This window comes from Equus caballus, chromosome 4 (genome assembly GCF_041296265.1).
Source record: "Equus caballus isolate H_3958 breed thoroughbred chromosome 4, TB-T2T, whole genome shotgun sequence".
In the NCBI taxonomy this organism is placed as follows: Eukaryota; Metazoa; Chordata; class Mammalia; order Perissodactyla; family Equidae; genus Equus; species Equus caballus.
The window spans coordinates 93,521,476-93,546,157 of record NC_091687.1 but is presented as its reverse complement, the minus strand read 5'-3'; the positions used below and the strand labels follow the sequence as shown (position 1 = coordinate 93,546,157).

Genomic DNA, 24,682 nt, shown 5'->3' with positions numbered 1-24,682 from the left:
AAAATTAGAAATGAAAGAGGAGAAATTACAATGGATACCACAGAAATAAAAAGGATTATAAGAGAATACTATGAAAAGCAGTATGCCAATGAATTGGATAATCTAGAAGAAATATATGAATTCTTAGACTCATAAAACCTCTGAAAACTGACTCAAGAAGAAATGGAGAACCTGAATAGACCAATCACAACCAAGGAGATTGAAGCAATAAGCAAAAACGATCCAAAAACAAAAGTCCAGGACCAGATGGCTTCTTTGTAGAATTCTACCAAACATTCAAAGAAGACTTAACACCTATTTTTCTAAAACTCTTCCAAAAAATCAAAGAAGATACAACACCCTAACTCATTCTATGAGGACAATATTATCCTGATAGCAAAACCAGACTAGGACAATACAAAAAAGGAAAATTACAGATCAATACTGTTGGTGAACATGAGGCAAAAATCTTCAACAAAATATTAGCAAATCAAGGGCCAGCCTGGTGGCATAGAGGTTAAGGCTGCACGTTCTGCTTCAGCAGCCTGGGGGTCACGGGTTCAGATCCCAGGTGTAGGCATACACACTGCTCATCAAGCCATGCTGTGGCAGTGTCCCACATACAAAACAGAGGAAGATTGGCACAGATGTTAGCTCAGGGTCAATCTTCCTCTCAAAAAAAAAGAAAAATTAGCAAATCAAATATAGCAATGCATTAAAAGGATAATACCCCACAATCAGGTGGGATTTATACCAGGAACACAGGGATGGTTCAACATCCACAAATCAATCAATGTGATACACCACATTAACAAAATGAGGAATAAAAACCACATTATCCCCTCGATAGATGTAGAGAAAGCGTTTGACAAGATCCAACATCCATTTATGATAAAAACTCTCAATAAAATAGGCATAGAAGGAAGGTACCTCAAAACAATAAAGAACATATGTGACAATCCCACAGCCAACACCATACTTAATCATGAAAAACGGAAAGCCATCCCTCTGAGAACAGGAACGAGACAAGGGTGCCCACTCTCTCCATTCCTATTCAACACAGCACTGGAGGTTTTGGCCAGAGCAATTAAGAGAGGAAAAGACATAAAAGGAATCCAAATAGGCAATGAAGAAGTGAAACTCTCACTGTTTGCAGATGGCACTATTTTATATATAGAAAATCCTAAAGAATCCACTAGAAAACTATTAGAAATAATCAACAACTACAGCAAAGTTGCAAGGTACAAAATCAACTTACAGAAATCAGTTGCATTTCCATACACTAATAACAAACAAGCAGAAAGAGAATTCGAGAATACAGTCCCATTTACAATCACAAGAAAAAGAATAAAATATCTAGGAATAAATGTAACCAAGGAGGTGAATCAAGTTAACCAAAGACCTATACACTGAAAACTATAAGACATTATTGAAAGAAATCAAAGAAGACATAAAGAAATGGAAAGATATTCCCTGCTCATGGATTGGAAGAATAAACATAGTTAAAATGTCCATATTACCTAAAGCAGTCTACAGATTCAACACAATAGCAATCAGAATCCCAATGACATTCTTCACAGAAATAGAACAAAGAATCCTAAAATTTATATGGAACAAAAAAAGACCCTGACTAGCCAAAGCAATCCTGAGAAAAAAGAACAAAGCTGGAGGCATCACAATCCCTGACTTCAACATATACCACAAAGCTATAGTAATAAAAACATGTGGTAATGGCAGAAAAACAGACATACAGATCAATGGATCAGAATTGAAAGCCCAGAAATAAAACTACACATCTACGGACAGCTAATCTTTGACAAAGGAGCCAAGAACACACAACAGAGATAGGGAAGTCTCTTCAATAAGCTGTGTTGGGAAACTAGACAGCTACATGCAAAAGAATGAAAGTAAACCATTATCTTACACCATACACAAAAATTACCTCAAAATGGCTTAAAGACTTGAAGGTATGACATGAAACCATAAAACTCCTGGAAGAAAATATAGGAAGTACACTCTTTGACATTAGTCTTAGCAGTATCTTTTCAAATACCATGTCTACTCAGGCAAGTGAAAGAAAAGAAAAACTAAACAAATGGGACTACATCAGACTAAAAACCTTCTGAAAGGCAAAGGGAACCAGAAACAAAAGAAAAAGACTACCCAAGAACTGTGAGAAAATATTTTCAAATCCTTATCTGACAAGGAGTTAATTTCCAAAATATATAAAGGACTCATACAACTCAACAACAAAAAAATTAATTACCCAATCAAAAAATGACCAAAGGATCTGAACAGATATTTTTCCAAAAGATGATATACAGATGACCAACAGGCACATGAAAAGGTGTTCAACATCACTAATCATTAGGGAAATACAAATCAAAACTACAATGAGATATCACCTTACACCTGTCAGAATGGCTATAATTACCAAGACCAAAAAGAACAAGTGAGGAATAGGATGTGGAGAAAATGGAACCCTCAAACACTGCTGGTGGGAATGCAACTGGTGTACCCATTATGGAAAACAGTCTGGATATTTCTCAAAAAAATAAAAATACCATATTATCCAGCTATCCCACTACTGGGTATTTATCCAAAGAATTTGAAATCAACAATGCAAAGAGATTTATGCACCCACATGTTCACTGCAGCATTTTTACATTAGCCAAGATGTGGAAGCAACCCAAGTATATTCTACGGATGAATGGATAAAGAAGATGTGGTATGTATGTATGTATGTGTGTGTGTATATATATATATATATATAATGGATACAACTCAACCATAAAAAAGAGAAAATTGTCCCATTTGAAAAAACATAGATGGAGCTCGAGGCTATGATGTTAAGCGAAATAAGCCAGACAGAGAAAGACAGACGCTGTATGATTTCACTAATATGTGGAAGATAAACAAACACATGGACAAAGAGAACAGATTAGTGTTTATCAGAGGGGAAGGGGGTTGGGGGAGGGCAAAAGGGGTAAAGGGGTGCATGTATATGGTGATGGATAAAATCTAGAGTATTGGTGGTGAGCATGGTGCAGTCTATACAGAAACTGATATATAATAATGTACACCTGAAATTTACACAATGTTATAAGCCAATATGAAATCAATAAAATAATTTTAAAAAAAGAATAACTCATCCCAAATAGCCAACTAGGCTTTCCCAAAGAAGACAACTGCATAAGCTATAGCCCGTCAAATAATGTCTTTGCTTTGCTTCAGTGTCTTCTGTATAAAATCCAATGGCAGGACTTGAAGAACAGAAGGGCAGAAGAGGGGATGTGACTGCTTTTGGTTTGGGAGGCTTCTGAGCTCCCCTACAGCTAAGCCAGCTCCTGGATCCACAGCATATTTATTACAGCACGTTATATAGGCAGACCCTACAACTTTAAGCCCACTATATCACACATTCACAGAATTAGACTCTTTTAAAGATAACAGTAATAGAGCAGGTGTATATGCTGACACATTATAAAAGAAAGAGAAAATTAGATGATGCAAGAAGAGAGGAGAATTTAATATTTTACTGCAGTGAATCCTTCACTAGGAATGAAGGGATGGGCTCTGGAGCTCAAAGGGAGGGAACCAGCTCTAGAGAAGAACCAGATGGTCCATTCACCATAACAGGAGGGAAAGCCGAGGGTGGAGATGCAGAAGCTGGTAGGTGGAGAGATGTGGATGCTTCTGATTGCAACCCCACAGATCTCTCAGTGAAACAGGAAGCTGAGAATCAGGATGAGGACAGAGGTGGAAGGGGTTTCTGAAGAGAGGAAAAAGAGAGAGCAAATGGACTTGGGAAAGGTAGCATGACTACCAGGCAGCATTGACGAGCCACGTGAAGTCCGTGGTTATGAATCTAAGATAAGAGGAGTCAGCTCAGTTCAGCTGCCTGGGTGCAGGCACAGAGCAGGTGAAGCTTGTTTTTGATCAGTGTTAAAAGGTTTTGCCAAGTGGGTGCAATGAAGAGAGAGCAAACCAAGGGCATTAAGAAGGCAAGAAAGTGATTATTATGATTGACCATGGAATTGAACCTGGATGAGGAGGGAAGAGAAGACAAGAAGGAGGTAGGAGGACAGAGATTCAGATCCTGGCCAATTAAAGGGTTATTGGACTTGAGGGACTAGAAATAGAGAGCTAGAAAAATAGGAGACAGTGGTCAGAGAATTACTTGAAATTGAGACTGTAGGAGATGGATCGCAATGCCCAGACTGGAATGTGCCCATAGGAAGGAGCTGCTGAGATTGTGTGAAGGACGAGATTATTAGAGGAGGAACAGGAGGCCAGGGTTGAGGAAAGATGAGCTATGCGAATATGAAGTCATCAATTATTAAGACAGAGGATTGTTGGACAGACAGTGCCCAATGCACTGACATCCTCAAGGAAGGGGGATTAGTAACAGGGGTCTGTAGATGCCACCAACAAAAAGGGGCATAGGTGGAAAGTCTGATGGCGGGAGGTTCAAAGCAGAAGTAGAGTCGACATGTCCTGTAGGAAGTGGAATTAAAGCTCTTCCCAATTCTCACTATCCTAAAATAAAATGTTAATTTCTGTTTGTTAATCGGCTTCCAGGAGAATTTTACAAAGGTTACATTTCACTCGAGTATGTTATCTAATTACCGCAAAAAGAAAAATGTGTAGAGGCTCATCACAGATTTTGTAAATATAATTGTCAATTTTTCATGCCCTAAGACTGCAAAATGTCTTCTAACAACAGACTGGACACACAACATCAACACAAGATGCCTTTGTTAGGAAAGAAAAATTCTTCAAAAGAGCAGAATTGGTTTAAAAACTTAACCGGCAAATGGTGAAAAACAAATATATGACTTTGCACCAAGTAAGTTTATATGAAAGTAGCACGCCTTCTGTGTTGACTCTGGCTAGTGTATTTAGAAGTGTGGAAGTGACAAGGTGACCAGGAGACCCTATGTCCAGTGGGAGCTGACTTGGCTTCACAGGGAGAAAATTTAGAGTCAATGAAGCAGATTTGTAAAGATGTTGCTCTCTATGCATATCAATTTTCCCCAGGGTAAGCAGGGTCTTTAGGCTCGTGTTCTTAAAGAACAGCTGCCATATTACAGAGTTACTATTACCAGATTTTAATTGGGGATGGTAGTAAGCTGAATAATGGCTCCCAAAGATATCCATGTCCTAATCATCAGAATCTGTGAGCGTCACCTTATATGTCAAAAGGACTTTTCCCATGTGACTAAATGGAGGATCTTGAGATGGGGAGATTATCCTGGATCAACTGGGTGGGCCCTTAAAGTAACCACAAGTGTCCTTAGAAGAATGAGTCAAGAAGGTCAAAGGAGAGAGAAAAAGATGGTTAGATGGCAGCAGAGGTTGGTCAGATGTACTTTGAAGATGGGCAAGGGGTCACAAGGCAAGGAATATGGGCCAACTCTAGAAGCCAGAAAAGGCAAGGAAATGAATTTTCTTCTGGAACCTCCAGAGGAGTCAGCCCTGCAGACACCTTGATTTTACCCCTGTAAGACTCATTCTAGACTTCTGACCTCCAGAACTCTAAGAGAATAAATCAGTGTTTTTTTAAGACACTATGTGTTTGGTAATTTGTTCCAGCTGCCCTAGGAAACTAACACAGGGACAATTAAGACCACATCCTCAAACTCGGCACTTATGAAATTTCTTTGCATAGGATACCCTGAGATACCATAGTCCTCTCTGGGATGTTTCTGGTAGAGCCAGTGGGGAAGGCCCTCTTCCTTTTGCCTTGGCAGTTACAGGGGAAGGATACAAATTTGGGTGGTGTGTGGCCATCGTCCTCAGCTGCAGTGGGAGACAATGAGGCTAATGGGCAAGGGGAAGCAGTGATGGGAGATGGACAGTGTGTGTGTGTGTGTGTGTGTCTGTGTATGTGAGAAAGACAGACAGACAGAAAGAGACAGAGAGACAGAGATACAGAAAGAAAGCATCAGTTCTTATCCTTAAGTCTCTGGTTCATGTGATTCCTCCTGTGGTTTTGTGAGCTCTCCCAGTGTTCTTCCTTCCCAGTTACAAGAACCAATAAAGCCGATTTCCTATTTTTTGACTTACACTAGTCTCATTCCCAGCCAAAAGGGCCCTAACCAATTCCACAGAGATCTCCTATGTGCTCAGCAGGGAATTTGGACACTGTGGCCACCCCCCTGGCTGTACCAGGGCAGAGCTCTCTGGCTTATTTCACTTTGCATAATGCCCTCAAGGTCCATCCACATTGTTGCAAAGATTTCATTCTTTTTTATGGCTGAATAACATCCCATTGTACACACACACACACACACACACACACATATATATATACATACACACATATTATCTCTAGCCCTTCATCCATCAATGGACATGTAGGTAGTTTCCATATCTTGGCTACTGTAAATGATGCTGCAGTGAACATGGGGATATATATATCTTTTTGAATTAGTGTTCTTATTTTCCTCAGATAAATACCCAGAAGTGGAATTGCTGGATCATGTGGTAGTTCTGTTTTTAAATTTTTGAGGAAACTCCATACAGTTTTCCATTGTGGTTTTACCAATTTACATTCCCACCCACAGTGCAGAGAGTTCTCCTTACATCCTGGTTTCTGTGGCACCCTTCAGGGACTCTCCTGAGGAATCTTGGAAGCAGAGGGTAAGTTGGCACGTTCCCACCTCACCTTTCCTATGATGTTCCGGTCTGGGCCAGAAGGGGAGGTACCGGGTATAGGAGGAAGTGCAGAACTTTGTGCCAATCCCACAGGGGAGGCCGTAGACCTCTGACACCTTCGCAGTCTCCTCAGACTCCTCGTGGATTGGATCCCATGTCAGGAGGCCTCTCTCCTGCGGACTTCCTAATAGGAGACAGTGAGCAGTCAGGACTGGGCCCTGATGGAGCTGGGCAGAGGTGGTCTGGAGGGAGCCTCCGGCACCCCCTGAAGGCACTCATGAGGTCTCCTGTCAGTGCCCTCCACCTGCCAAAGGCTTCCTCCTCCTCCTCCAAGCCCATCTCAAGAATCGCAGGTCAGCTCATCAGGCATCACCGGAGCACCCCCTGTGGGGCTGATGTGGTCCAGAGCTCCGGGGCACAACCTTATATGAAACACCATCCTTTCCTCATCTTCAGGAGTGGGCCTTTCCACATTTAATGTTTCTGAAATGAAGATACATTTTACACGTGGTAGAGAGAAGAAATGTGGAAAACAGAATACCATGAGGCAGGGGCTATCCTAGAGGGCCTGTCAAGAGGCCGTAGGAGGATCAAGAAGGAAGGACTGAAAGCCGTCAGTGACGGCAGCTCTGCACTCTTCACTTTCAATGTCCACAGCACTCATAGACTCATTTGGCTCCTCATCACAGTTATTAACCAGAGTTGTAATTGTCTGTTTTCTTGTCCCTCTCTCCTATTCGCCCTGGGTCTCTGGGAGGCAGGGGCATGTCTTTCTGCTCTTTGTGTTCTCGGTACATGCCATATGGAATACAGCAAGTGCTCAACGGGTTTTTATTGAATATATGAGTGAATGAATCATAAAATGAATGAATACTTGTGTTCCCTCCCTCGCCAACTAGACTGCAGGCTCTGGGGATGGGCTTGTGTCTTTTTCTTTTTTCTTCCAGTGTATTTTGCAGCTTAAGACCCTGTTATTGGCTGAATCTTAATCCCCCAAAGTCATATGTTGATGCCTTAACCCCTCCATACTTCAGAATGTGACTGTGTGTGGAGATAGGACCTTGAAAGAGGTGACTAAGTTAAAGATGAGGTCTTCAGGATGGGCCCTAATTTAATCTGACTGGCATCTTTCTAAGAAGAGATTAGAATACGAGAGAGACACCATGGGTGCACACACACACAGAAGAAAAGGGATGTGAGGACACAGCAAGATGATGGCCATCTACAAGGAAGGAGAGAGGTGTCAGAAGAAACCAACTCTGCCAACACCTTCATCGCAGACTTATAGCCTTCAGACTGTGAGAAAATACATTTCAGTTGTTCAAGCCCCCCAGTCTGTGGTATTTTGTTATGGCAACCCTAGAAACCTCATACAGGCCCCTATGCCCCACTCTGACCCATGGTCTCCTCAAGGTAGCCTGTGGCCAGCGTGGCATGGTAATCAGGGGCAGAGAAGCAATGTGAGTGGCCCAAATGCTCACCATCTACCCAAACTACTCGCTTATAGACTGAAAGTGAGCCTTACCTGGGATGGTGTTGTCCAGTAGAAAGCCCAGAAATCCGCCTACAAACATGTCCGTGGTCAGCAGCACCAGGATGACCTGGTCCAGTTGGAGAATCCCTAGAGTGGAGACAAAAGTGATGGGGATTCCCAGGGACAAAGGACCCCACTGGCTCTGCCCTTGGAGTGGTCACAGTCTAGAGGAGGGAGAATCACCTGTTTGGAGCATCTCAGGGTTCTTGTTCACCCAGTTGGGAACGGTAAGCCCACAGAAGATGGAGAAGCCAAAGATAAAAATGTTCCTGGACGAGTTCATGTCCACGTACTGCAGGAGAGAGGCCCCCGTGGCAGCCCACAACCATCAGCACCTGTACTGCATATCAGTCTAATATCCTCAAATGCCCCCTCCCCTCCCACCACTACCAGAGGTGGGGAGGAAGGCTGGACTCAGAGTGACATATGTTCTCATTGGGCAAGGCAGGCCCCAATTCCCACTTGACCTTGGGAGTTGAGTGGTTTAGATAATCCAATTCAAGCTGATGCAATTTCTGTTTTTCAGAAGTTTGGATGCTTCTGGCTATTTATTTCTTTCATTTGGGGGCCAGTGTGGTTCCAGGGACCAAGGATCTCCTCCTCCTGCTCCTCCCCTGCCCCAGCCCTGTTCCATTCACCTCAGTCCCCATGGGCTCCTTTCAGGGCATGCAGGGCTGCTGCTTTTCCAAAGGTGCCTCGCCTCACCTGCAGACTGGAAATCCCCACGGCAGCGATGACCCCGAACATCACCAGGAACATGCCTCCAATCACAGGTGGTGGGATAGTGGCAAATGCAGCCCCAATCTTCCCAAATACTCCCATCACTAGTAGTATACAGCCTGCAGCGACAATCACCATTCTGCTCCCCACCTGCAGTGCTCAAGGAAATGGGAGACAAGGAGCTCAGCACCAGCCAGGCCACATGCCTTAAAGGCCTCTGCCCTGCTCCCAGGGCACCTGGAATATCACTCCAGTGGACTTGCAGGAACAGCATTGCCTAACCCCAAAATGGCCCCCCTCTGCTCCCTCACGGTTTGGGAAAGGATGAGGATGTGACCTTAGATCAAGGCCGCTGCCCCTCACCTCTCCATTCTGCTGCTCTCACACTTGTCTTCAAGTCCTGACTCAAATGCTCCTCCTCTAAGAAGCCTTTACAGCAAGGCAAGAAGTCTCTCTTGGGAGGCAGCGGCCCAGTGCTTAAGAATAAAGGTGTCAGAGTCAATCCCAGCTCTGCCTCTAACTAGCTGTGTGACTTTGTGTACATTACCTAACCTCTCCAAATGTCAGCCTCCAAATTTACCAAATGAGATTAGTTATACTTACTTCAGAAACTCATTCTATGAGGCCAGCATTACCCTGAGACCAAAGCCAGACAAGGACACTACAAGAAAAGAAAACTACAGGCCAATATCCTTGATGAATATAGATGCAAAAATTCTCAACAAAATATTAGCAAACTGAATTCAACAGCACATTAAAAGTATACACCATGATCAAGTGGAATTATTCCAAGGATGCAAACATGGTTCAACATCTGCAAATCAATCAATGTGATACACCATACTAATAGAAAGAGAGCTAAAAATCATGTGATCATCTCAACAGATGCAGAAAAAGCACTGGACAAAATTCCACATTCTTTCCAGATAAAAACTCTCAACAAATTGGGTATGGAAGGAATATACCTCAACACAATAAAGGCCATATATGACAAACCCACAGCTAACATCATACTCAACAGTAAAAGGTTGACAGCTTTTCCTCTGATCAGCAACAAGACAAGGGTGCCCACTTTCAGTACACCTACTCAACTTAAGAGTGCAGCACAGTACTGGAATTCCCAGCTAGAGCAATCAGGTAAGATAAAGAAATAAAAGGCATCCAAATCAGAAGGAAAAAGTAAAATTGTCTTTATTTCCAAATGGTATCATCCTATGTGTAGAAAATGTGTAAGGAAGACTCAACCAAGTAACTGTTAGAACTAATCAAAAAACCAGTAAAGTTTCAGGTGAAAAAACCAACCTACAGAAATCAGTTGCATTTCTGTACACTAACAACAAAACATCTGAGAAAGAAATAAAGAAAACAGTCCTCTCACAATGGCATTAAAAACAATAAAACACATAGGAATAAAAATTTGAATAAGGAAATGAAAGATCTGTACACTACTATGAGATTCTGATAAAGAAATTGAAGAAGATAGAAATAAATGGAAAGATAGTCCATGTTCATGGATGTGAAGAATTAATATTGTCAAAATGCCAAAACTATCCAAAGCCTTCTATAGATTAAATGCAATCCCTATCACAATTCCAATGGCATTTTCCAGAGAAATAGAAAAAGCAATCCTAAAGTTCATAAGTAATCACAGAAGACCCTGAATAGCCAAAGCAATCCTGAGAAAGAAGAATAAAGCTAAAGGCCTCACAATTCCTCATTTCAAACTATACTACAAAGCTGTAGTAATGAAAACAGTAGGGTACTGGCATAAAAATAAACACATAGCCCAATGGAACAGAATGAAGCACCAACAAATCACCCCTGCATATACATTCAACTAATATTTGACAAAGGAGCCAAGAAAACTCAATGGGGAAAGGAGAGTCTTCTCAGTAAATGGTATTGGCAAAATGGATAGCCACATGCAGGAAAATGAAATTGGATCCCTATCTTACACCACTCACAAAATTTAACTTGAAATAGATTAAGACTTGAATGTAAGACCTGAAATCATAAAACTCCTAGAAGAAAACATAGGAAGAAAGCCCCTTGACATTGGTCTTGGTAGTGATTTTGTGGATGTGATACCAAAAGCACAAGGAACAAAAGTGAAAATCAAGAAGTGGGACTACATCAAACTAAAAAGCTTCCGCACAGCAAAAGAGACAATCAACAAAATGAAAAGACAATCTATGGAATGGGAAAAAATACTTTCAAACTATATATGAGATAAGGGTTTAATATCCAAACGTATAAAGACCTCATACAACTCAATAATAACAAAAAATGATAAATGATTTTAAAATGGACATTTTTCCAAAGAAGATATACAAATGACCAGCAGGTACATGAAAAGATGCTCAACATCACTAATCATCAGGGAAATGCAAATCAAAACTGCAATGAGATATTATCTCACACATGTTAGATTGGTTATCAAAAAAAAGACAACATGACTAGGATGTGGAGAAAAGGGAACCCTTGTGCACTCTTGCTGGGAATGTAAATTCATGCAGCCATTGTGGAAAACAGTATGAAGGTTCCTTAAAAATTTAAAATAGAACTACCGTATGACCCAGCAATACTACTTCTGGGTATTTATCTGAAGAAAATGAAAACACTAACTGGAAAAGATATATGCACCCCCCATGTTCATTGTAGCATTCTCGACAATAGCCAAGATATGGACAACCTAATTGTCCATCAATGGATGAATGGATAAAGAAAATGTGTTACATATATACAGTGGAATATTATTCAGCCATAATATAAGAAGGAAATCTTGCCATTTGTGACAACATGAATGGACCTTGAGGGCATTATGCTCAGTGAAAGAAGTCAGACAGAGGAAGACAAATACTACATGATATCATTTATATGTGGAATATAAAAAAGCTACACTTGTAGAAATAGAGAGTAGAATGGTGGTTACCAGGGGATATGGGGTGGGGGATAGGAGGAAATGTTTTCCAAAGAGTACAACTTCCAGTTAGAAGATGAATAAGTTCTGGGGACCTAATGTATGGCATTGTGATTCTAGTTAACAATACTGTATTATATACTTGAGAGTTCCTGAGAGTACATCTTAAATGTTCTCACCACAAAAAAGAAGTGGTAATTAGGTAATGTGATGGAGGCATCAGCTAAAGGTAGTCATCATATGGCAGTATGTAAGTGTACCAAATAAACATATTGCACACCTTAAACTTGCACAATGTTGTATGTCAAGTATATCTCAATACAGCTCGGGGGGATAAAAGGAAAATCAGTGCACCTAGAGCACAGTGACACGGGGAGAGAGAGGAGACAGCACGGAGAGCAAGGCAAAGCCTCTGTTATGAAGGGCTTTAAGGGCCAGAGAAAGGAGTTAGAATAAAATCCAAAGACAGGGCAGAAGCAAACGTGGAACATATCTACAATGGAATGTTAGCGAGCCTTAAAAAGGAAGGAAATTCTGACACATGCCACAACATAGATGAACACTGACGACATTATGCTAAGCGAAATAAGCCAGACACAAAAAGACAGACACTGTATGATTCCACTTATATGAGGTACCTACAGCAGTCAAATTCATAGAAACAAACTAGAATGGTGGTTGACCGGCTGGGGGAGGGGAATACGGAGTTGTTTAACTGGTTCAGAGTTCAGATGAAAAGAGCTCTGGAGATTGGCTGCACAACAATTTTTAACGTACGTAACTCTACTGAACCATACACTCAGGAGTTGTTACGATGGTAACTTGTGTTATGTGTACTTTACCACAATTAAAAATGAAAAATCCAAAGACAAAGGAAACTCTCAGTAGGGTGTGTTAAGCAGGGTGGTGACATGACGTGATTTACATTTCAGAGAGTTCCCTCTATAAAAGTCACTTCATTATTGTTAATTGATACATTCCTCAGCTAGGACAAACTAGATTTTCTCAACAAGCAATTATTATGGAAAATGTGTAAATTATGATTTCTCCTTAATCTCTATGGGGGTTCACTTAGGATACAAAACCGAGACGAGGCCCCCTCCCATGGTATTATATAGCATTAACTGGTCCTATCAAGAATCTTACAGGTGAGATTTTTCCTAGTTCGTTTCTCCAGAGGATTGATTGTCCCACTAATGTCACTACTGATTGCTATTACCTGGTTGTGTGGAGTTTTTCGAGTAGCTAGTAGTTTGGGAATGCTAAGGAAGTACAGTTCACCCTCTTATGGCAGATCTTAAAATAAGTTTCTACAAAGGTTAAAAAAATGAAACAAAACACTCTGCCATGAGGATCATGGGCCATGGTCCACATCCCATCCCATCACAAAGCACGTCCTCGTGCCAGGTTCACACAGTTGTCACACTGCTGGACATTACTGATTGTGGTTCTAGTTAAGGGCTACAGCTGGGGTTTGAGTGACAGCTACTACCAGTGAGATAAAAATGACCTCTGACCTTGAGACATTTGTCATCATCCTCGAAAGTCAGAACTGCACTGCAACTGTCTGAATATCCCATCCTGAGTCTGTGGTCAATGAATACATGTAGATAGTTCCTGAACCTTTCTCTTCCATTTTGTCTCCTCCCAGTCCTTAAAAGTTACTCTAATGTAGTTGCAGCTTTGTAAGACAAAAGAGTTCTGAAGATTTGTTGCACAAGTGCAGTAGAGCATATTATTATATATTATTATAGCATATTATATAATATGTTAAGTAAATATACTTACCACTGAATGCACACTTAAAAATGGGTAAAATGGTAGATTTTGTGTGATGCATCTTTAACCACAACTAAAAATATTTTTTTTTAAAGATACTCTAATGTCAGCCTCTGGAAGTCCATGAAGGCACTGATAAAGTAGCAGATTATGCCTCTGCTTATTTTTCTTTCTAAACTAAGAGCTTATTTACTCAATGTCTTCATTAGAAGAGATGTGGTAAGAATTCACCACATCAGAAGAACTTTTTGCTTTGTTCTGTTTACAACCCTAACAATGCACTGTGGGAACTAGCACATGGATCCAAGCACAATACATCAGTTTTTCAGGTTCAACCAGTGCCCTTTGGATATGCTGATGATCTCATCAAGATGGCAGTCATCCCCAATCCTGCTGCCACTGAATTTATTATGCAGCTTGGGCTTCTTTTGGCCTCAGGATTGACATCTGAGCTGGGAGCATGACATTCTAGAGAAGAGATGGGAGATCTCTGGCCTTCAGTGAGATTCCACCCCCTACACAGACACACACACACACACACACACACGCAGGGAGATAACCAAAACTTGGTCAGAGCACTTCATTGCTGGTGCAACAGGAAGCAACACCTTAAAAGGCCACAGAGGAGGAGTGAGTCCAGACCAGGGTTAATCTGTCTCCTGCTGGATTCGCAGCTTGCTCTGTGTCTATGTAGCTTTCTCTCCTGCTCTTTCCCTCTCCTCTAAAGGCCTTAGCTTAGAAATGATACACCAAAGAAGTGCTTGTTCTCTTTATTGTATATAATTTTCTATTCGGCATCATATTTGTTCTCTGTAACAGGAAGAATATTTGCTTCTTTATACTTACATAGCCAACTCAGGCTGTATTTCTGTGTGGGTCAGTGGCCCTCATGTGGAAAAACTTTCCCCTCTCTTGCGCTAAAGGTTCTGAAACCTTGGCCAAGTACCAGAGTCCACAGTGTCACAGCACACAGGACTTGCTGTAGAGGTGGGTGCTGCCTCAGCTTTTGCTCCTGGATTTTAGCCCCTGTTGTGGCCCAGAGGCCATGCAGGGTACAAATGTGGACAGATCTGCTGCTAGAAAGATGCGATGCCACCCAGCTGCATATCAGAACCACTGAGGGTGCTATCAGAAAATGCAGGCTTGGGGATGTGCGTGGGGGAATTTGTATTTTCCAAAGCCCACAGGACTTCTGCTGGAGACCATTGCAAAGAGGCCTGAAGCATTTGGAAAGCAACATCATGATTTTATTTTTTTCTAAGTCACCTTAGAGAGCACCATCCTGAAGAATTCTTGCTGATCTTACAGAGTTTCCCTGTGGAAAGTGGGGAGCCATGAAGAGATTTTAGCAGGGACTAATCTAATTGAGTTCTAGAAAGATCCTTGGGCAGCCATGTGGCAGCTAGATTAGAGATGGGGAAGATGCTTAGAAAGAGACTGTTAGTGAGACTGCAGTGTCCAGATGAGAGATGATAAAGCTGTGGCCCTGGGAATGGAGAACAAAGGACAAGAAGGACAGCAGGCATTTTCAGAAAATAGAGTCCACAGTAAGGATAGAGGACAGTAAGAAGCTAAGGTGACTTGGGTGAACTCACTAAGACAAGGTTTACAGGAGGAGAAGTAAGGATGGGGGCATGTACTGGGCAACACAGAGGCCATATTGAGTGTGAGGTGCCCTTGGGATGTTCAGGTGGGGGTTACCAGGTGGCCTTTGAATATTCAGATTTGGAGCTCTGACACAGGGTCGGGCCGGAGGTAAGTCACCTCCCAACTATACTTCAGAAAGTAAGGATTTCTTCAGTGCTCATAAAGCCACTGATGTCTGCCAGTGCCAGGATAGACTTTCTGCCTATGGAATTGCTACAATCAAAGAAGGTCAAGTATGGTAGGCAGAGAAATGGCTCCTCAAAGATGCCACGTCCTAATCTCTAACACGTGAATATGTTACCTTGCTTGGCAAAAGGAATTTTGCAGTTATGATTAAACTAAGTATTCTGAGACGGAGAGAGTATCCTGAATTATCTGGGTGGGCCCAGGCTAATTACAAGAATCCTTATAAGCAGCGAATCTTTCCTGGCTGTGATCAGAGGGAGATGTGACCATGGAAGAAGAGTCAGAGAGTTGCAACACTGTTGGTTTTGAAGATGGAGGAAGGGGGCCCTGAGCCAAGGAATGTGGGCAGCTTCTAGATGATGGAAAAAGCAAGGAAATGGATTGTCCCCTGGAGCTTCCAGAGAGGAACACAGCCCTGTGAGACCCATGTTGGACTTCTGAACTCCAGATCAGTAAAATAATAACTTTGGGTTTTTTCAAACTTCTAAGTTTGTGATAACTTGTTACAGCAGTACTGAGAGACTAATACACTGAAGACTGATTCAGGTGCCCAGCCTGCCCCCGGAGCCACCGTCAGCAGCCTTACCTTGGTGATACTCAGTGCCGCAATATTCTGGCTAAAGGAGGTGGTGCCGTTTCCTGTCCCCCACGCCCCTGCCAGCAGGCAGGCAAGTCCCTCAATGCCGATGCCACGGTTGATGGCGTGCTTCGGAGGGGGTGGAGCCCCCGCCAGCCGGGCACAGGCATAATAATCACCTATTGATTCCACTATCGAGGAGATCACCCCTGCCGTGATGCCAAAGACCCCAGCCAGGCTGATGGTGGGCAGGCCCCACTGTCCTGAAAGGCAATGCAGAGGGAATATTAATCCATAAGACAACAGGCTGCTGAACCCCAAATAATTTCTTTGACAGAGAGGTCTCTGAAAGGCTTTAAAGCCCAGGCATGTCCTCCAACCCCACAGCTTTCCAGAGGCTTTGGCTCAGATCCTGCCCTACCATTCATCCGTGAGGGAGGGTCAGATGCCCTGTCCTTGAGGTCACTGTGCCCAGAAAGAGCCAGCAACAGGGCCTCTTCCCAGGAGGCCTTGGAGTGTTTTGAAGCAGAGATTCTTCATCAGGGAGGGCCTAGTGCCACAGTCCATGAGGGCAGCCAAGCCATCCCTGGAACCTGATTATTTATATGCCCTGAGCCAAAAATTGCAGGGAAAAGAAGACCAGAAGTGTCTTAAGGGATAGTCTTAAACTTGTCTCCTCAGAAATTTCTGAATTCAGTCCAAGGCCTCTCTTGTTGGGGATCCACCAAATCCAGGAGGAGACCCAAAGGCTAGGAGGTCAGGAGCAATGTGGAGGAGGGGCTGAGGGAGGGAGGCCAGCTCAGCGGTAGGTCTAGGAGTAGGACTCCTTGGCCTAGCACCCCCAAAGAATTCTTAGGACAATCCAAGGGTCTTCTTCTTCTTCTCTTAAGTGTCCAATATGGACTCTCTAGAACCTGTCCCTCTTTGTCAGACCCTTGGAGGAGATCCCCCCAGCCCCAGCCATATTCCACTCTCCATCCCATGCCCTGGGCCCCATGGGCAGTCCTGGGAATCATGTGTCCCAGGCAGGAAAGGGCTCCTATTGTCATTACCTGGGTAAGGAAAGCGAAACCAAGGCGCCTGGCTGAGGACGTTGGCTTTGGTGTCGGTGCGGGCCTGGTACCCATAGGCTGTGGGGGCCGCAGGGAGGGCATTGGTGACTGTGAGCACGAAGCAGAGGAGCCATGAGATGCAGAGCGCCAGCAGCACCTGCCGAAGGAGCCACCCTTCACCACGGGTCTCACTCCAGCCTCAGCACCCACCTCCCAGGGGGCGGGGCAAAGGAGAGAGTTCAGGAAAGCTCTTTGAAATGAGGACATGTTGGGTTACTCATCTTTCCAGTGACAACAGGAATCTGGTGTGTCAGTGGATAATTAGCACATTAAGGGAATGTAGCAAATAAACTATGGGGAGACCTTGTGTCAAACAGAGGCAGAAATGTCTGGTAAAGTGGGCACAGCCTGGGTCAGAAGGATTACCCTCCAGCTCCCTTTCCACTGATTGTTAGTCACATGACCTTGGTTCAAACTCTGAGCCTCAGTTTCCTCATCTGTACAATAGAACAACAACCACTGCTCTGCAGAGCCTGAAACAGGATTTCTTCAAGTAGAATCCTGAGATATATTGATTTTTAATCTCTGGTGGCAGAACCTCAGAAATGTGTATTTTTAATTATGCCCCCAAGTGATTCTTAATGCACAATGAATTTTAGAACCACTGGCCTACAGCATTTTTGGAGGAGCAATGAGATCATTGTGGAACTATTTTTTTACAGTGCAAATGTAGTGTACAGTCAAATGAAACCTGCAAACATATTTGTGTGGGTGACAGCGACACATACTTGACAGGGTGGTTCAACAGAGAATTCAACAGGGAAGCCTCTGAAGAGGAAGGTGCCATCCTCATCCGGGGGTATTTAGACTACTCATGAGCCACAGAGAAGAACTTGATCTAAGCAACTTGGCTCTTAGTTTTGTGTAATTAGCAGTGAACCTGGCTGTGTCCCCTGGCACCTTGCTATGAGGACGGCCCAGGGAACGTGAGAAGGCTGTCCCACACTGGAGCCCAGAGCAGCGACCTAGGGCAGGGTTCTCTGCTCCCAGGACAGAAGGATAGAGGTAGGACATGGGATGGCATTCCACCAAGGGTCAGAAAGCGTCCCCACAGGCCACCGGCCTCCTCCCAGCCTCCTTCTCCTTCTTGGGTGGATTAGGGAAGGCTGAGGAGGAGAGGCCACTGCAGATGGGGGGGCACTTGCTTTGGGCGCCATCTGGGAGTGCGAGAGGCTGTGCCTCACTCTCCAGGTGAGTCAACTCAGCACGGAAGGGGGTGGGGAGTGCTTCTTACAGAGAAGTCCTGAAACAGGTATAACTTAGAGGTGTGACCCTTCTTCTCTCGTCCATAAATGGGTATGGGCACTGCAACGTTTTTCAGGTACTGAGAAAAGAGCACGATGAGGATGATGGTCCTGAAACAGAAACAAACCACACCCAACTTGGTGAGCTGGGGCTCATCCTGAGTGAGGGTCCTGAAAGCTGGGCCACCACGTGTCTCTGGGATTGGGGGCCGTGGCCAAGCTGGGAGCATCCCCATCTAGACCCCGCTCTGCAGCACGGGCAGCATCCTGCCATCTCTGCAAGGGTGGGCTGTTGCCTTCCAGAAGCTACTGGTGGCTGAGGGGGAGGAGAGGGTAGGGAGGCTGTTAGTCCCTGGGCATTGGCAGCTCAATGGCTCCAGCAGGTGGAGCCAATGAGGCCAGAAGCAGAGAAGGCCTCTCCCAGGTCATTCTGCAGGTCCTTGTGGTCAGACCACAAGAGGCAGAGTGACTGACAGTGTCCAGTGTCACCCCCAAGTCCCTTCAAAGCTCCATCTAAATGCTTAAGGCCTCTTTTTACAGGAAGCCTTCCTGATCCTCCCAGCTGGCTGTCCTCACCCCCTCCCCTGAACCTGCATGTCATTCTACGACTCTCATCACTGTCTCCTGGTGTCATAGGTACGTGGATCTGAGTCTTGTCTCTCTCCCACACACTACAAGATGCTTGAGAGCTGGGGCCATGTCTTTGCAGCCTTCCCAGGGACCAGAAGTTTACAAACATTTGCTCAATGAAAACCTAGGAGGCATGGTACCAGTAGTATCAACTTTTCATGAACAGTACACCAAGTGTTCTTATACACTGCCTGCGATGAACTCACTGTCTGTGAGTACTAATAATGTAATAAATAGTAAGAATAATAAATTAGAAGTAGCAACTTTCCTGCTTCTTAAGGTATCATAATGCTCATGAAAGTATTTCTAAAGCACAAGAGTTTGCCAACAGCCAGGACTCTTACTATTCTTCCTGGGTAATCTTCCACCAAAGAGAACTTGATGCCACTCCCTCCCCAGAGAGTACTTACACAAGGGCAATCCCCCATTGGATCCCGGCGTCATTTCCAGCAGAATGAAAGAGAGGCAGGGCCACCAGGGAGATGGTTGGAGCAACGGTCAAGGGGCCAATGAAGCGCATGAGGAAGCCAATGAGGCCTGTGAAGCCGGCTAGAATCTGGACACAAGAAGCGACCATGATGGCGCCCTGCAACTGAAGAGGAAGAGTGCAACTCAGGCCCCTCACAGCTTGCAGCAGGACAGTGGGCCTCAGCCCAGCCCAGGCCACCATGACAGGCCCAGCTGCTGCAGCTCACTTCTAAATCTGATCAGCCCTAGGTGGTACATTCAGAGGCAGTGCAGGGGCAAAGCTGGACCCCAAAGGAACTGAGGAAAGAAGAGCTCTGATCTCGCTCCTCTTCCAGCTGTGGATTTCCAACGAGCTATTGGACATTTTCACTTAATAGGAAGTTTTTCAGGGAGTAGCCTTCAAAATTATTTATTGATCACAATGATGATGATGATGACTCATAATACCAGCATCACTCAGCAGTGTATCGAATACCTTGCTGCTTTATTTTTCTCTGTCTTCCTACTTTCTATTGTAGGGGTTGGCCATGTTTTCTGAAAAGGAAAAGATAGTGAATATTTTAGACTTTATGGGCCATATGGACTCTATCAAAACTTTTCCAGATGAGCAGTAAGCTAATGAGCCTGGCTGTGTTCCCATAAAACTTCATTACAGGCACTGAAATTTGAATTTCATATAATTTCGTAATGTCATTAAATATTATTCTTCTTTCAATTTTTTTCAACCATTTAAAGTATAAAACCATTTTTAGCTTGTGGGCTCTACCAAAATAGGCAACTGGCCAGATTTGGCTCTGAACTATAGTCTGCCAGCCCCTGATCTCTTGGGCTAATAGAGTTTGCTTTACTTCTCCTGTTTTACTTTACTGGTTTGGATGTTATACGTGCTATTTTATCCCTGAAAAGCTTCCCTGCTTTCAAGTCTACTCTTTCTGAAGGTAACATGGTGACTCCAGCTTTCTTGCAATTTGTGTTCGCATGGTATATCTTTCTCCATCCGTCTACTTTTAATCCATCTGTGTCTTTCCAGTTAAAGTTGGTTTCTTGCAGACACGTATACTTGGATCTTATTTTATGATCCACTGTGATAATCTCTGCCTTTTAACTGATGCATTCAGACCATTGATATTCAAAGTGACTTGAAACAGTTGGATTCATATCGAGCATATTTGTTACTCTTTTCTATTTGTTACCACTTCATAGGTAGTGTATGTTACAATGACAAAATAATTCTAATTTATCCTTCCCATCACTTCTATCATTGCTGTCATTTACTTTATTTATGTATAATCATATGTAAGTACGTAAATAAAAACTACTATGATAATGGAAGGCGAAGTTTAAATTGGTCTAATGTGTTGAAAACTGAACTTGCCATCTCTTCTCATGGTTTTCTACTTTTTCTGCTACCACTATTTCCTTAAAATAGAATCATTGTTCACTTTTACCTCTCCTTTAATTCTTATATCCAGTAAACAATGACATTCCTATTGGTCCTGTATTCACATCACTTTCATCTGTGGCTGGGATTGCGATGGACAATTGGCCTGCCACCATCAGTGGTTTCAAGCCTTGAAAGGTGTGTGGACAAATATGACTCAGCGAAATATAGTGAATGTAGCTTAAATTCTGATAGACTAGCTCAGTGAGTTTAACCAACCAATCAGTCAATTAATAAAATGAGGGTGAAATTGATAAGAACTTTTTTCTCCTGTCACAGCACCGGAGAAAGCATTGGACCAGCAGAGGGAGCTACAATACCACAGAGAAGACTCCGGGTTTGGGCTCACTGTGCTGGACACTTGGAGGTGATGTGGAAAAAGTAGTCGAGACTGTTGTCTGAGCCCTGGGCAGGAGGAAGCCCTTCCCTGCGCCCTGTGTCTTAGAGCATGGGTTGGCCAAGTTTTTCTCTAAAAGGCCAGAGAGTAAATATTTCAGGTTTGGTGGGCCACATGCGGTTTGTATCACATATTCTTATTTTAAACAACCTTTTAAAATGTAAAAACCATTCTTAGTTTGTGGGCAGAAAAAAAACAGACCACAGGCTGGATTTGGCCAAGAGCCATAGTTTTCTGACTTCTGCCTTAGAGGACTCCAGGTATCACAGACATAAAAATAAACAGTAAATGTATTAAAGAAAATATGGTGTCTCTGTCCCTTGGGACGCCGTGCTCAATGCAGGCGCAGCACGACCCATATCTCTAAACATCCACTCTCATGACTAATACTGTTCAAGCCCCAGGTGAATTCTTTCCCGTAACTCTTGCCCAGAGTCCTCAAAACACAGGGTAACCGCTTCTGAATGAGATGATGGTTCGCGCCCTTGCAGTGGTGGAGACAGACGCCTCATCAGAACACAGGGAGGATTTGAGCAGCGGAAGTAAGTGCTCAGGTGGGAGAAGAGAAGGATTCGCCTGTCAGATCTGTCTTCCTGGATAGTGTGAAGGTAACAGATTCTTGCCTAAGGAATTATAGTTCTCAGGAGCTCTCAGTGGAAGGGAAATCCCGCTCCTGGCATCTAGCTGGTCAGGGTAAGGCAACCCAGCTTCTCGTTCTTTGCTTAGTTTTAATCTGGATTTACTAAAGCCAAGTATAGGCTCCCTGGAGGACAGAAAAAACAAAACAAAAAAACCCCTCCATAAACCACATGTGTTCTGTGATTCATTCTATAATGAAATAATAAAACTAGGCTGCACTGAAAAAGAAGTACATCTTGATTTGGAAAAGGTGACACAACCCACAACATTGTGAGATAGTCAATCAACCTGGCAAAAATCCAGGGCCCGCCAGCTTGAGAAGTGAAAGTCTTAACTATATCTTGCTCTGGGATTACATGGAAAAGTTATTTAAAGATTAAAAAGCCCTGTTAACTCTGGGTCCACCCTGAGATCAAAAGGAAGCACAAGGACTTGATGAGGTTATTGAAGTTCACCCACATCTGGGTGCCCTTTTGGACTGCATATGAGAGCACAGGCACGGGTAAAGGGCTGTTTTGGAGAGGGAAGAACAGCAGAAGGTGCTGGCTGAGAGTCACAAGTTCTGGCCCAGACTGTCTACTGTGACCTTACAAGTCAGTGCTCCCTGAGGGATCGGAAGTGTTGGTGGTGGAGTCCGTGCTGAATGAGGACTGTCTGGGATAGAAGCCAGATGCTTCAGCTCTGCCGTGGGGCTTTTGGTGCCGATGCAGCCTGGAGGAACCACCAACCACTCTCCCACTGAAAGACCATTGCTAACTCGTCTTCTACCGGGCGCTGTTTGGAATTGGACCATTACTGAGTGTCACCAAATAACTCTGAGGTCAGAGATCCCAATCACATTTTGAGTGATGTCAGAAAGACATTCAAATAAAGAAGGGGCTGATCAGCAAAATTTGCTGATGGAAGGGAAATAATTATATTCAGGAAAAGACAAAGCAGTTACGCCGGAGGGGTTCATAGGATCCATAAGCAAGTAACAGTCCCCTCTCCCCTGGGGTGGACACCACCTCACAAGATAATCTAACTCTAGCAACACAGACTTGGATGCTGCCAGTGGTCCGAGTTATGTGTCATGTGACTGACTGCACGCATAAATACCTGGAATTATCCCTATGTAATTATATAGATTCTTGGACCGTGGCCGATGGTCTAGCAGTTTGGTCTGGCAAGCGGATCATAGAAAGCTCAATTGAAATTTCACCTTTGTAGGATAGGACTTTATACTCAAATTTCCATTACTGGTGGTTCATGTTGATGCCCCTCAGTTTTAAAAAGAAGAGGGAAGTATGATTTCGAATGTAGTCACTAGGCCCAGGAGATAACACCTTGGGCCACAAGCCAGACACATGTGAGCTCACAAACAATATAATCCTCATCTCCATCTGAAGTCGCTTATGTGGCCCAGGATGATCCACATTGCCAACAGCAGTGGGCACATGTGCCTTTGGTGGGAGAATATGAGGATATATGGCCCATAGCAGAGCTGGCAGGCTGCCTATACTGGACATTTCACAGAGCATGGGAGATTCGAATGTTTTTCAAACTGGTGTTGACAGTGTTTCTGGTTTGAGCTTTGCCTATTTATTCTGCAAGTGAAGCCCTGGCCCAGACTACTGTAAAAAGGCTGGTGACCCAGATTGACCAACATGAATATCAACTTTCTATCTAACAGCTTAAGGATCACTTTTCACAGCCTGAACAGGACAGGGGTGGACCAAGAAATACAATATCAAATGGTCTTTTCGTGTTACATATCACTTTGCAAAAGCAGTGAAATTATTGCAAAATTAGAATGTGCTTGAAACAACAAAGTGTATGTGACAAAAGCATGATGGCTGGCTTTCTAGGCTAGGACAGTGCGAGATGAAGCTAAACATGTGGAGCACAAAAGTGAGTCACCGGTGGAGCAGGTCCTAAAGGTCGGGTTGAGGAATGAATGGGTAAAGAAGCCTTATTTTCCAAGGACTAGGGGTTTGGTCGTGTTCCCTAAGATAGAAATAATAGAAATCAATTTCCTTTGACTTGGAATTCCGATGGTATTTATGAGCTGGATTGGAGAGTCTGGTGTTTTCACGACACATGCCAACCAATGGAGAGGATCCAGTGACAATATACTTATTAAATCATTTGAAAGTAACTTAGGGAAGGTACTTGGGGAAAGTACTTGGGGAAGAACACAGAGGAAGGTTTAACAGTGTTACTTTTGCTGCCCACTATTTAAAGGATAGACAAGAATGACTCAAAATCTCCTCTTCCAACAGGAGCAAGGGAATGGGCTAAGAAAGGCTCTCAGTGGGCAGAAAGAAAGATGGTGGCAGAAAAAACTGGATCACCAAATTACTGTTTCAAATAATGCTCCTTTGTCCTTTATATCTAAAATCAGTTGGAAATAAGAAAATGATTTCTTAGCAATATTGCTAGATACATCTTCAGTCTGGGATGAGGGATGCTAGCACCAGAGTTGATTCCACCAAACTGAATCACATCTAATGAAACTGGACCCAGAGTATACTAGGCTGTACTGGATGGACAATAAGGAATAAACAATGTGAAAATAGCCAATTACTACCATGATACCGGAATATTAGGACATGATCTGTTGCTTGAACTTGTTCTGTTTTTTAAACATACTTTAAGATTAAGATGGGTCGTGGACTAAATATGAAATATGTGAGTGTTTCCAAGTTAACCTATTTTCACTCTCCATCCATTCCACCCCAATCCTTCTCTTGCTCATCGCTCTGTTTTA

General features: G+C 43.4%; 1 protein-coding gene across 2 annotated transcripts in view; it reads right to left on the bottom strand.

The window, feature by feature from the left end:
* Positions 1–24,682, bottom strand: part of LOC100067707 (solute carrier family 23 member 1) — a 66,021-nt gene that overhangs the window by 3,709 nt on the left and 37,630 nt on the right. The window contains exons 6-13 of one of the 2 annotated variants that reach the window (XM_014739313.3): positions 19,399–19,580; positions 18,349–18,469; positions 17,055–17,211; positions 16,012–16,265; positions 8,879–9,043; positions 8,357–8,465; positions 8,165–8,260; positions 6,650–6,823 (exon numbers count right to left, since the gene is read on the bottom strand). In XM_014739313.3, the coding sequence (XP_014594799.3) occupies positions 6,650–6,823; positions 8,165–8,260; positions 8,357–8,465; positions 8,879–9,043; positions 16,012–16,265; positions 17,055–17,211; positions 18,349–18,469; positions 19,399–19,580 (1,258 nt within the window). Of the gene's footprint in view, positions 1–6,480; positions 6,824–8,164; positions 8,261–8,356; positions 8,466–8,878; positions 9,044–16,011; positions 16,266–17,054; positions 17,212–18,348; positions 18,470–19,398; positions 19,581–24,682 lie in introns of those variants that run through there. The other variant, XM_014739312.3, reaches the window with a different exon arrangement.